General features: G+C 25.5%; 1 protein-coding gene across 2 annotated transcripts in view; it reads right to left on the reverse strand.

Annotated features, from left to right (window-relative positions):
- LOC100207024 (uncharacterized) overlaps positions 1-13,789 on the reverse strand; it is a 94,329-nt gene that overhangs the window by 12,744 nt on the left and 67,796 nt on the right. For both annotated transcript variants that reach the window (XR_010636456.1, XM_065789966.1), the window contains exon 19: positions 4,474-4,643. Coding sequence is in view for 1 of the 2 variants with exons in the window: in XM_065789966.1 (XP_065646038.1) it covers positions 4,474-4,643 (170 nt within the window). In the remaining variant the exon portion in view is untranslated. The remainder of the gene's footprint in view (positions 1-4,473; positions 4,644-13,789) is intronic.

Genomic DNA, 13,789 nt, shown 5'->3' on the forward strand with positions numbered 1-13,789 from the left:
ATAATCAAATTTTCAGACATTCTTTAAAAAGAAATAAAAAGAGCTGCATATCTAAATTAGACCAATCGCTTTAGATCTGGCCTTGGAATTAGATTAAAACTACTTTGCACGCCATAAATAAAAAAACCAAACTGCATTAAATATAAAGACATGCAAAAAATTTTCCGCCTCTGCAGGTTTAAATAATGAGCAATAGCCGTACATGGTTTTACTGAAGTTACATAATATAGATTTGGGTACTTTTATATACATTATAGATTATTATAATTTTATACACTTATATACATTATATTATTTTTACACTTATATACATAAACTGAAATATAAAACAGATTAGCATTAAACAGATTAGCATTAAACATTAGCCAATAAACTGAATTCCTGTAAATAATCAGTTTATATACATTATAATATATTCATTGAAGAGATATGAGCTGATTTCTGTGGAAATCTTTTTTAATAATCGCACAGATGTGATACAACATTAGTTAAATACATAGAATCAAAATTACATGTTTATTTTCCTGAGTAGGTCATTTCTAGTGGAAATTTATTTATTTATTTTTTTTATAAGTATTGAATTAGAAGTAGTGTGAGTAGTTCTAATATGATTCACAATACCGATTCACAGAAATCCCATCTAAAAGTTTATACATTTTTTTATTTGTTTTTCTGTGCAACACAAGTTAGACAAAATTTTCTTTCTCAAAACTTTAACTTTCCTTTTATTTTTCAAACTAACAGCTTTTATACATATTTCTAAAAATGAAAAAAAAAACAGTTTAAATTTAACAGTTTAAACAGTATTTGATAAAGTTGCTGCATGTTTAAGTTAAACGTGAAACACACCATGTATATATGCATATATAAGAACAAAATAATTTTAAATGTATTCAACAAAATAAAGTGCTCAATAGGGTTATGACTTTTTGACTTTATAAAAAAAAAAAATTTCCTGTGTCATAAATCAATGAACTTTGGTTAGAAAACATTGAAAACATGTTCAATTCCTCTTGGTTGTAAAAAAAGGTCACCCCGCAATTAAAATTATGAATCGTCATATATTTAATCTTATTACTGCTACTGCTAATACATGTGGCTTTGCTGAAATCATTTAAAACTTGTATAGATTAGAAGCGTTTAGAACTTTTGAACATTTTGAAAAATTCCAGAATATTTTAGACAACTTTAGAACATTCTGGAACAATTTAGAACATTCTGGAACAATTAAGAACATTCTAGAATAATTTAGAATATTCAAGAACAATTTAAAACATTCTGGAACAATTTAGAATTTTCTAGAACAATTTAGACTATGTATATAAAGTTGCTTATCTAATTTTATAGTTATTACAGAAGCAACACATGGCAATGTACAAGCCTAGCGATAGTAGCATTTAGAAAAACAAGGATGTCTGAACCAATAATCTGGTAAAATTTGAAGACTCATAAAAGAAGAGGAATGGTCCCTTTGGAAGAATATTCACTGGAAGAAAAGTGAAGAATGCCTCTCCAAAAGCAAATTATCGGATGCTACCATTTCCTTGGACTAAAAATCAAAGAAAGAAAGAAAGAAAAAAGAAAGCAAAGCTTGATAAAATACTGAAATGTTATGATGAATGTGTCAAGCTACGAACCCCTTGATGAAATTTTTGATATTACTAAGTGGATATTACTACGATTTGATATAACTATGAAGCTACGAGCCCCTTGATGAAATTTTTGATATTACTAAGTGGATATTACTACGATTTGATATAACTATGAAGCTACGAACCCCTTGATGAAATTTTTGATATTACTAAGTGGATATTACTACGATTTGATATAACTATGAAGCTACGAACCCCTTGATGAAATTTTTGATATTACTAAGTGGATAGAACATGGTTATCTTCTGAGGACAAGCCATTGTACCATCTCCAAGTGGAAAGCAAAGGAACAGTGGGATACTCTACAGTAAAGAAACAATCAATCCCTCTAAAAGACAAAAACTTTCTAATAGGTCATCCAACTCATCATCTTACTATCCTGGTGTTAGTGATTCTGAAAAAAGATTGAAAAGTTGCATATGGACAACTAGCCCTTCCACTTTAATGGCAAGCACATCAATGGAATCGATTATCAAGTGGTCATCCTTAAAAATGATAGAAGAGAAATCAAATTGGATGTCCTGGGCATGGTAGATGGCAGGGGGAAACTATTGCTCAAGGATTTTCTAAAACCCTTGATGAATTTCACCTATGGAATTCAATACAGATGATTGTTGCAGATACCACCAGCATTAACACTGGAAAAAGAAATGGTGGTGTTGTAATATTGCAACGAATGTTCACAGAGAAATGCATCAACAAACCTAAGTTTATCAGTTGTCAACACCATGTATTGGATAGCATCCTCCGTTTTGTGATGGATGAAGAACTTGGAAGTAAAACACAACCGCCGAACATCAAATATTCATTTAAATTCCTCCATTTGGTGATGGATGAAGAATTTGGAAGTAAAACACAATCACCAAACATTGAATATTCATTTGTATCTGTTGAAGAAGTACGAACAACTGAAAACAAAGTTTGATAACAGAATAGAAGTAATTCTTGAAACATCAGGCAGGAAAGATGATATGAAATTTTTATTTCATCTCACTTAAGTGTTCCAATTTTTTGATGAAAAGGGACATTTTCCATTGATCAGGTTTCAGAAATTACTCGACATCAGCAATCCGAGGTGGAATTACAGAGCTATGCTAGCGATCCTGGCCTTCATTTTAATTCCTTCAACAAGGACAGTTCTGCAGAGAGTTGATTTATGTTGCATGGCTGGGCAGACCGTTGGTTTACAGACCAACTGTACAACAAAAACGACTTTAAAAACTTGGCTGAAGTACTGAATCCATGCAAAAAGGCTTTAAGCTCATTGAAAAATAACTGGAAGCAAGAGCCATCCATACTACAGATCCCCAGAAGTAATCAATGCGCAGAGCGCGCAATCAAAGTAATGAAGGATATGTATTCACCATGTAATACTAAAGACAAATTGCACATTCTATTCCTTCTATGCAACAAGCTAGAGCAAGGTCAATGGTCTGAGTCATTGCTGGATTGAAAATTTATTGTATTACATGACTATAACATTCTAAATACATTAAATACATAGTAGTACTTTCAAAATCAATTTTTCAATGGCAGGGTGAACTTTTTTTCAAAAGATATGCAAGTAATAGTTCATTTCGTGCTTTTTAGGTAAAAATTCATCAAACTACAGTACAGGAGCATGGGGTTGAAAAAAAGTCAGAACCCTAGTGCTCAATGCTCTTAAAAGAATAATAGCAATAACAATAATAATAATAGTAATAATAAAGAACAGAATAATAATAAATTAATAGAAAATTACTTATCAAATTTTGTTTTATTTTACATGGTGTATCATAACAAAGAACTTTAAATAAAAATCGAAGTTTCAAAGTAATTTAAGCTTAATTACTTCAAAATTTAATTATTTAAAAATTTGAAACTGATATTTTCAAATTTCTTCAAAGCAAATAAAACATTAAAAAAAATTGTTAATACAATTAGAACCCTCGACCAATGTCAATATGACAGTTGCACCTCATTAATAATACTAATTATCAACTGCAGTACAACAACGTGGCACTAAAAGAAAAATTATTAGGTTTACACTATTAATTGGAACGCTTTTAAATTAAGTTTAAAATATCAATTTATTAGGTTTATACTATTAATTGGAATGCTTTTAAATTAAAAAATATATTAGTTTCATTTTTTTATTATTATTTTTTTAATTTTATCCTTTATTTATTTTATCATTCATTAAGTTAGTTTCTCTTTTCAGTTTAATACTAGTTGGTTTGGTCGGTGCATTTTTTATATCCTAAAAACTGTGGTTATGTTGTCAAAAAATTGTATGTATTATTATACACAATATTTATTATATATTATTATATATATCTATTATATATTTTACTCCTTCCTGAGAAGGCTTAATAATAAGGCAGAGAAGGCTTTTATATATCTATCTATCTATCTATCTATATATATATATATATATATATATATATATATATATATATATATATATATATATGTATATATATGTATATATATGTATACATACATACATATATATATATATATATATATATATATATATATATATATATATATATATATTATTCTTTATATCATATTTATATCATATATATATACATATTATATATACATATATTATATATATATATATATTATATATACATATTATATATATATATATATATATATATATATATATATATATTATATATACATATTATATATATATATATATATATATTATATATATATATATATATATATATATTTATATCTAGATAGATAGTTATAGATATAGATAGATATATCAAAGCCAGCAAAGGCCCTAACCCCGTACCCTAAAACCTAACCCTATACCAAATACCTGAACAAATCTAAGACAGGAAGAGAGTCCTTAGCTTCCCCTGAGTCATGCTTAAGAAGATGTATCATGTATTCTTCTGGACTTGAACCATACATATGTGTCATGGATGGTCGACCAAGATTAGTTATTTCTTCTTCATGAGTATTTTTGCGTAAGCGCAAAACATAATGCTGTTAAGATTAAAAAATTAATTATTATAGCAAACATATATATATATATATATATATATATATATATATATATATATATATATATATATATATATATATATATATATATTTGACATAAATTGACAAAATCCAGGTGCACTTTATGTAAAAACCATTAAATTAATTGAGAAACCTAATTAAATTTTATCATTTTTTAAAAACTCACAAAAACTAAATAGAGAAAATTTTTTTTGAAAAAAAAAGCTCTATGTAAAGCATGAAAATGAAGAAAATAAATAAAACAGCTATTGGCATAAAAATAAAGAAATAAAGGACATTAATAACAACTGAAATGATTTAGTAGTAAACAAATATGGTATAATAACGGTAATGCAACAATTAGTACCGAATGGTCTGAGGTGGTAAGCAGTAAAGTTAAAAAAACAGCTGAGCAAAAAACTCTAACTGTTGCAGCAAAAGAGTTAACTGAAAGAGTCAAAAAAAGAAAAAAATTTGGTATTGATGCAAATACAGATGATAAAATTTTTTAGAAGTTTTGATGAAGAAAATTAATAAAATATTGAAAAAATATTTAAAATATTGAAGCATAACCGCCTCAAATTGAAAGGTACAAGCAAAGTAACACCAGTAACTGTAGAACTGGGTAGTCTTGGACTGCGTAATGAAGTTCTTAAAGCGGCAAAAAGATTAAAAGGACTTAAAGAATATGAAAAAACTTCTAATTATTTCAAGTTGAGGAAAGAAAAAGTCTGAATAAAAACAAAAAAGATACAAGTGCAAAATTATTTTAGTTAATGAACATTATATTTTAGGATGTATTTATAGACCTTACATGAACAATCCTATATTTAAATTTACTCAATCACACATGCAAAATACTTAAGAACAACAAAGTATGATGGATTATTAGTGTGCAGTGATATTAATTTAATTGGGAAAATAGTGACATTTAATGACGCTTAGTGACGCTATATTGGTTAAAGACACACTAATTTTTTGGTAAATCACTTTATAGACTTTGGATCTTATAATGGTTAAATATAACAAAAGAATTGACAAGATCATTTATTTGCTGCCTTTAATCAACTTGAAAAAAGGACATATCTTGACTTTTCATTTCAGAATAAAATCAAAACCACGACTAAATATAATATATAAAAAAATGTTTCATACTACAAATTACAAGTTAATGTCTGATTTTTTTGCAAACTGTAGTTGGAAAACTAATTTTGTAAACTGAAATGTGAACAAATATTACAATGCCTTTTTAAATATTTATAATAATGTGTGTGATCAATTTGTCAAAACCAAATATGTCAAAACAGATGGTAAATTAATGAGTGGAAAAAACCTAAAGTAAAAATGAAGTTAATAAACAAACTTTGGTTTAAATGTAGAGTATGTGGTATTAACAATGCAAAACTGTTGCAAGAGTACAAACTGAGTATATTAGAATATAAAAAGTTACATAAAAATTCTGTTTACGAGCATGAATCAATGTTAGCTTCAGAGGCTAAATATAATCCAAAAATTTTGACAAGTACAAATTCTTTAAAAGAAGTAAACAGCTGCATGATCACAGATCCGGAGGATATAGCCAATACATAAAATAATCATTTTTAAAATGTATTCACAAAAAAAATTATCACTGAACTACCAAATAACCGTACAAACAAAAAATTATTTGATTTTAAATTAGTTCACAATATAATGGTGAATTTAAATCCAAATAAATCAGTTGGCCCAGATGGAGTGAGTATTATGGTAATATAAAAACTGTGCACATGCACTTGTCCAGATCAATAGAAGTCTGCACATATAATACCATTATTTAAAAAAGGTAGTAGACTAGACATAAATAACTATTGTTCGATTTCTTTGATGTCCGTTATATACAAAGTTATAGAAAAAATTATCAAAGCCAGTTTGGTCAAACACTTAGTAAAAAATCACAGTAGAAAACAGTGACGATAAAAATGCATTACATGATGACATAAACAAAATAGTGAAATAGTCAGAAACATTGCTTCTTTACTTGAATCATACAAAATGTAAAGTGATGCATCGTAGAAAATCAAATAATAATTACACCTACACAATTCCATCTAAACAATCACACCTACACAATTCCATCAAAAAGTAATGAAATAATAATTTCAAGCAGCACAAATGAAGGAATTGGTATTAGTATTATTTTTTCTAGCAGTATAAAGCATTATTGTCAAATAATGTATGCATCAAACAAAGCAAATAGAATGCTTGGAATGATAAACAATACATACACTTATTTGGTTTTTAAACTACTCAAAACATTATACACAGCCTTTGTTAGACCTCATTTAGAATTTGCAATATCAGCTTGGAACCCTTACCATAAAGTAGTTATATGAGCTGGAAAAAGTACAACATAGAGTAACATGTCTGACTCCATCACTCAGAAAACTAGAATACAAAGAGAGATTAAGAATTTTGGGTATTCAACTGCTAAAAGTAGAGTTCAAGAAGTCCTAATTAAGTGTTTTAAAATAATAAATGGCTTGGATGTTGTAAATTGGTGCAATGAAAATTCATTTTCTTTTCAGGAAAAAAAAAATAACAACAGAACACACGGACATTACTGGAAAACATTGTCAATGCCACTACTGTAAACAGTTTTTTCAATTTTTGAAAACACATGTTTTCAAAAATTGAAAATTTTGAAGAAACACATCTAAATTGATTAAAAAACAATTTTAATTTCGATTAAGTTTCATTAAATTGTAAATTTTTAAGTAGGCCACCAAAACCAAAATTGGTTACACAAGCTCTTGCTAGTTGTGGCATAAGAAAATACTACTACATTGACTGACAACTAGGTAGAACATGCAAGGAGTGCTGCTACATTGACTGAGGGTTTTGGTTCGAGAAGGCAATCTATTAATTAAAAAAAAGAAAGCTTTTTAAACTTTTTCTGGTCTTCCAAATTAATTTTTTATGGTAGAAATCAAAGATGACCAAGCAAGAGTATGTATGTATATTAGGGTGGTTCAAAAAACAACTTTTTTTAAAATAGTTTACTGCACTTAAGTATATGTGTTCGATATAATACAAAAACACTAGGTTTAAAATTTTTTTTGAATAAAAACCTAGTGTTTTTGTATTATATAGAACACATTTAGTTAAGTGCAGCAGACTATTTTTAAAAAAGTTGTTCTTTAAACTACCCTAATGTGTGTGTGTGTGTGTGTGTGTATATATATATATATATATATATATATATATATATATATATATATATATATATATATATATAATATATATATATATATATATATATATATATAAATATATATATATTATTGTTATTATTATTATTAGTAGTAGAAAATCACTTAACAAAAATTTTTTTCCATTTTACACTGTGTTTCATCAACAAAGATTCATCAGAAACTAATCAGATTTCTGATGAATCTTTGTTGATGAAACACAGTGTAAATTGGAAAAAAAATTTTGTTAAGTGATTTTCTACTAATAATATATAATTGCTCTGTTCTTTTAAGAACATTGAGCACTCTATTGTGTAGAATACTTTTTAAAGTTGTTTAAATCACTTAACAAAATTTTTTTTCATTTTACACTGTGTTTCATCAACAAAGACTCATCAGAAATAAATGATCAAATTAATAAAACTTCAATTTATACAAAAATTAAATTTCAGGATGTCGCACATGTCTTAACTACTGTAAATTTTCACACATTTGTGGAATTTGCTGACATTATTATAAAAAGAATTCTTTAGAAATGATTACTTAAGCTTTTTTTTAAAATGTTTTTTTTAAAAAGGGTATTTAATGTAAATATTATTTGAAATCATTTATTTTATAGTTTTTTAGGAGAAACTTATTTTTGTGCCTACATTTAGAAATTAAATCCGATTTTTTGTTTAATAAGCATTCTTGATTTGCATGTGTAATTATTTCAATATATATATGTGAGTGTGTGTATATATATATATATATATATATATATATATATATATATATATATATATATATATATATATATATATATTTATATATATATATATATATATATATATATATATATATATATATATATATATATATATATATATATATATATATATATATATATATATATATATATATATATATATATATATATATAGTCTTGCTTTGGTAAAAACTTACTTAACAAATAGGACAAAAAGGTCTCTATGTGCAAGCATAAAAACAAATTTCTGTTGTCCTTCAACAACACTGGTGATTAGGCAACCCTTATTTTTTCTTTTGTTAAATCTAATATAGTTATATAGATGTCAGGACTCATTCCATTGTATTTTTAATTTTTTTAAGTTTTTTTTTTTATTAATACATATTGAGGGTAGAAAAAAAGAAAGTAAAAAATACATTATATTCAAGTAAGCAGCAATTATAAAGTAATGGTAATTGTATAGTTTTTGCTAAAGTTTTTTAATGTATGTTGAGTGAAGGTTTTTTAAGTTCAATATAAATACTTTCTTCATTTTAAGTTTTTGATTTAAGATGCTCTGCCAAAAGTTTGTATATAGAAGATGCTCTGTGAAATGTTTGTATATAGAGGATGCTCTGTCAAAAGATTGTGTATAGAGGATACTCTGTCAAAAGTTTGTATACAGAGGATGCTCTATCAAAAGTTTGTATACAGAAGATGCTCTGTCAAAAGTTTGTATATAGAGGATGCTCTGTCAAAAGTTTGTACATTTTTTAAATTGTTTTTTGTTTGAGGATGTCAAAAATAGAAATGGAGTTTGTAGTTATATAATTTTTACATTTAGAATGATGTTTGTTAATGTGAGGTTTTACCTGAGTATTATTTATTTTCAATAATCTTTGTTGTATAATGTATAGTGGTTTCACCAATATACCTACCATTACAGCTAGATTTATACAAACTTATATACAACTGAAATATCTAAATATTAGGTTAAGGGACTTTCAATGAGAATATGTAAATTTTGAAACGCATCAAGACTAATTTGTTTTTAATGTGTTTCAAATATTTTTAAAAAAATTTTGATAAACAAAAGTTTGAAGAAATAATTTTGATTAGGTTTTAATATTTGACTTGTCTATGAGAGAAATAGGCGCCTGGCCCCACCTAAACCTGCTTAAAATAAACTTGTTGAAATAAATATTACTTTTGTTATTCATCTTAACAATAGTACAGAGAACTAAAAGTAGTAATAATTAATTTAAATTATTTAATTTAAACTATTTTAAGTTATCAGTTATTATTTTTATTTTTAATGCATGGCAGCAATATTTCATTTGACAACCCCCTGAGCTAATTTTTGTTTTTGAGCTAATTTAATAGCATATTAAATAATAATCTATAATGTGTGCAGAACTTAATGGTCCCCGTCTAAAATAGCCCTAAGGGTTATAGATATATAGATAGAGCTCTCATCTAGTAGCAGTTAGGAATATGAATTATGAAGTAATCAGAACATATTAATGGAAATTGAATTAGTTTAATTATAGTACTTTAATTAAGATAATGATGTATGCAATAGTATCAATCCCCCACGCTCTTGGAGTAATGGAGTATGTTAGTTAGTAGTAGTTATATAGAATACAAATTATTGAGAACATAATAAAATATCAGAACATATTAAATAGCACAAAATAATTAAAAATGTACAATTTAAACTAAAAAAAATATTTAACTAAAAAATTGAATTGTTTCTTGGATAATTTTAATGAACTAGATTTCAATGGACTAATAGTTTTATGCAACACTTATAAACAAGGTTCTAAGATATTTCAAAACAATACAAATTTTTGAAAATTTATTGTAGAAGATTTGAAAATCATCATTAGTGCGTTAAGTGAATTTTTCTGTTGGTCGCTGCATTGTGTTGTTACCATTTTTATTTTGAAGTATTACAAACAACAATATTAATTTTATATATATATATATATATATATATATATATATATATATATATATATATATATATATATATATATATATATATATATATATATATATATATACATATATACATATATATATAATTTTTCGTATGGGCCTTTACTTCAAGCATATATGGTAAAATCCCGCATATATAGGCCTTTTAATAAAAAATCCAGCATGGGCTTTTTAGAGCCACCACGCCCCTGTTCAAAGCAAGACTAAAATTGAGAATTTACAAATGTAAATTTGCACACTGTCAATGTGAAAAGTTACACTCCATAAGAAAGTTTATTTTCAAGTGGTCACACGAAGATAAACCTTTTTGTGAAACCCCTATATAGAGTTAAACCTGCTGTACGTTCTTGCAGTAACAGTTTTTAAAAAGAAATGTTGATATCAGAGTTTAGCATTTATTTTCTTATACTTTCTTATAAAAAACCTTATATTAAATTATTACATTACAAAATGATATCACAACATACAAAATGTTGTGATATCATTTTGCATGTTGTGATATGTGAAAGCATGTTGGTTTATACGGGACATTTGCAGTTCCAACCGCCATGTTAATTGCCTGAAAGCTAACTAAGATTGGCAAATCTACTTTCAGAAGTTTCTGGATATCTATCATTCCTATCTTTGTATCCAACCTCTATTTATGCGGAGTTGGTATATAGGAACCTCTTTGGGAAAACCAATCAAAATCCTTATCTAGTATTTCTTAAAAAAAAGTTATGAAAATGACTGATTTCCCCAACATTCTTTAAATTTTTTAATGATTTAATTCTAGGTACAATACCTAGAGATTAAAATCTTACACAAGAAGTAGATTGTTAGAAAAGTGATTGAATGGCCTTGCCTTAATGTCAATTTATACAGAAAGTGTTTCAGATATAGACAGTGTTTTCAGCACATTTTCAGTTTCTGGAAAAAGTTGTTTAGAGATGCTATTTAATAATTATTAATAAATTATTACTCCTATATTTACGATTATTTTTTTGTTAAAACATTTTTATCATTTTCTCTTAGAGCACTTTATTGTTTACTTGTTTTAAACGTTTTATAAATAAATTTTGTTTTCTATTTTTTGTACATTTCATGATCTTCAACTTCTGAAAAGTTAAATGTTTTAAAAAGTGTTCTAATCTAAACACAATTTTAAAATCTACAAAAAAATTTAAATGTGTGTAAATTTTGTTAGTCTATGGTAAAAAAAGAGCTTAATATTCATAAAAAACAAAGATGTCATAAATTAGATTCTTGAAGATAGTGAGACTGTTCAAATCGGTTTTTATTTATTATATATAGTAGTATAAAAAAAAAAAAAAATTTTTAAAATAACATAATATAATAAAATTATGCAACCCTCAGAATTAGGAAAAAGGATTTTGGCAATAATTTGCCGACCTCAATCTTTTTGAGGTCGGCATCAGGTTGGCAAAAAAAAATTTGATACAAAGGTCTTACTGTAAGACATAGAATCGAGGTCAGCAATTTTTTGTTGATCTCAAACACTTTTAGGTCGGCAATGGCACATGCTGACCTTAATTCCAAGGGTTGATTATGATATTTTTGAATATATCATGATATTATTATATTTTTATTTTCCTCCATTTCCTTCCTATTTTTGTTAATAATTGCATAACTGCAATTACTATTGGCTTTTTTTAGTCAACAACAACAATACTTTTACATTGATGCTTATATTGGGGAGCTAACCTTAGGCAGCATTACAACTTATGAGGTGCAAAGTCCTATGGCTTACCTTCTAGTTGGTGCACTTTCTTAAGTAAGTTAGACATATGAATGTATGTTTAACTTATGAATAAAATAGCCAAGACAAATTTTATATTTTACCATTAGTTATTTTACTAGAACCCATTAATACATATATATATATATATATATATATATATATATATATATATATATATATATATATATATATATATATATATATATATATATATATATATATATATATATATATATATATATATATATGTATATATATATATACATATATATATATATATATATACATATATATATACATATATATATATATATATATATATATATATATGTATATATAAATATATAAATATATATAAATATATATATATATAAATATATAAATATATATATATATAAATATATATATATATATATATATATATATATATATATATATATATATATATATATATATATATATATATATATATATATATATATATATATATATATATATATATATATGTATGTATGTATGTATGTATTAATGGGTTCTTTAGAAATAGTTACTTATGCATTTTTAAAATGTTTTTTTAAAAAGGGGACTTAATGTAAATATTATTTAAACTCATTTGTTTTTATAGTTTTTTAGGAGAAACTTATTTTCGTGTCTACATTTAGAAATTAATTTAGATTTTTTGTTTAATAAGCATTCTTGGTTTGCATGTGTAATTATTTCAAATTTTTCTTGTAGGCATAGTATACATTTTTTGGAAATATTGTTATATGCAGGCACTGTTTAAAGGATGGACCAATTCAGTATAAAATCATCAATATTTTTATCTTTTAATTCCCATATTTATTTTGACAGCATGGTGTCTTTTGAATAATCTTTCTTTTTAAAAGATTGCTTATGATTGGCAAAACGTTTTTTCCATTCACCCTCTGTTATGCCAATATATTATTTATCAGGTACATTCTTAGAGGAAACAACACATTTATATACCACATTTTTTGATAAACAACTTCCACTCATTGGACAATTATTTTTTTGTTTACAATTACAATTCTCTGTAGTTTTTTCATTTAGGATTTTTTTTTTGTTTCGCAAAGCATTATTGTGACCTTTTATAATTCTTTCCATATTTTTTGTGCAACTGTAGCTAACTTTAATTGTATTTTGATTAAAAATTTCATGTAATTTATTAGAGGGCGGGAAATGCTTATTGACCAATTTTAAAAACACTTTTCCTATGTTAGTAGAAACATTTTTGCTACATAGGGGATTGAACCAAATTACATTTCTAGTTCTATTTCGTTTTTTTGTATTTTTTTTTTTCAGGGTTAAATTTTTGTTCAAAATTTTCAAAACCACTTTTTTTAAGGACATCTTCAAATATTCGTTTAGAGGAATACATTTTCATTTGAGGAGTTTTGGTTTAGTCTGTTGT

The sequence above is a fragment of the Hydra vulgaris genome, chromosome 02, assembly GCF_038396675.1.
Source record: "Hydra vulgaris chromosome 02, alternate assembly HydraT2T_AEP".
Classification (NCBI taxonomy): Eukaryota; Metazoa; Cnidaria; class Hydrozoa; order Anthoathecata; family Hydridae; genus Hydra; species Hydra vulgaris.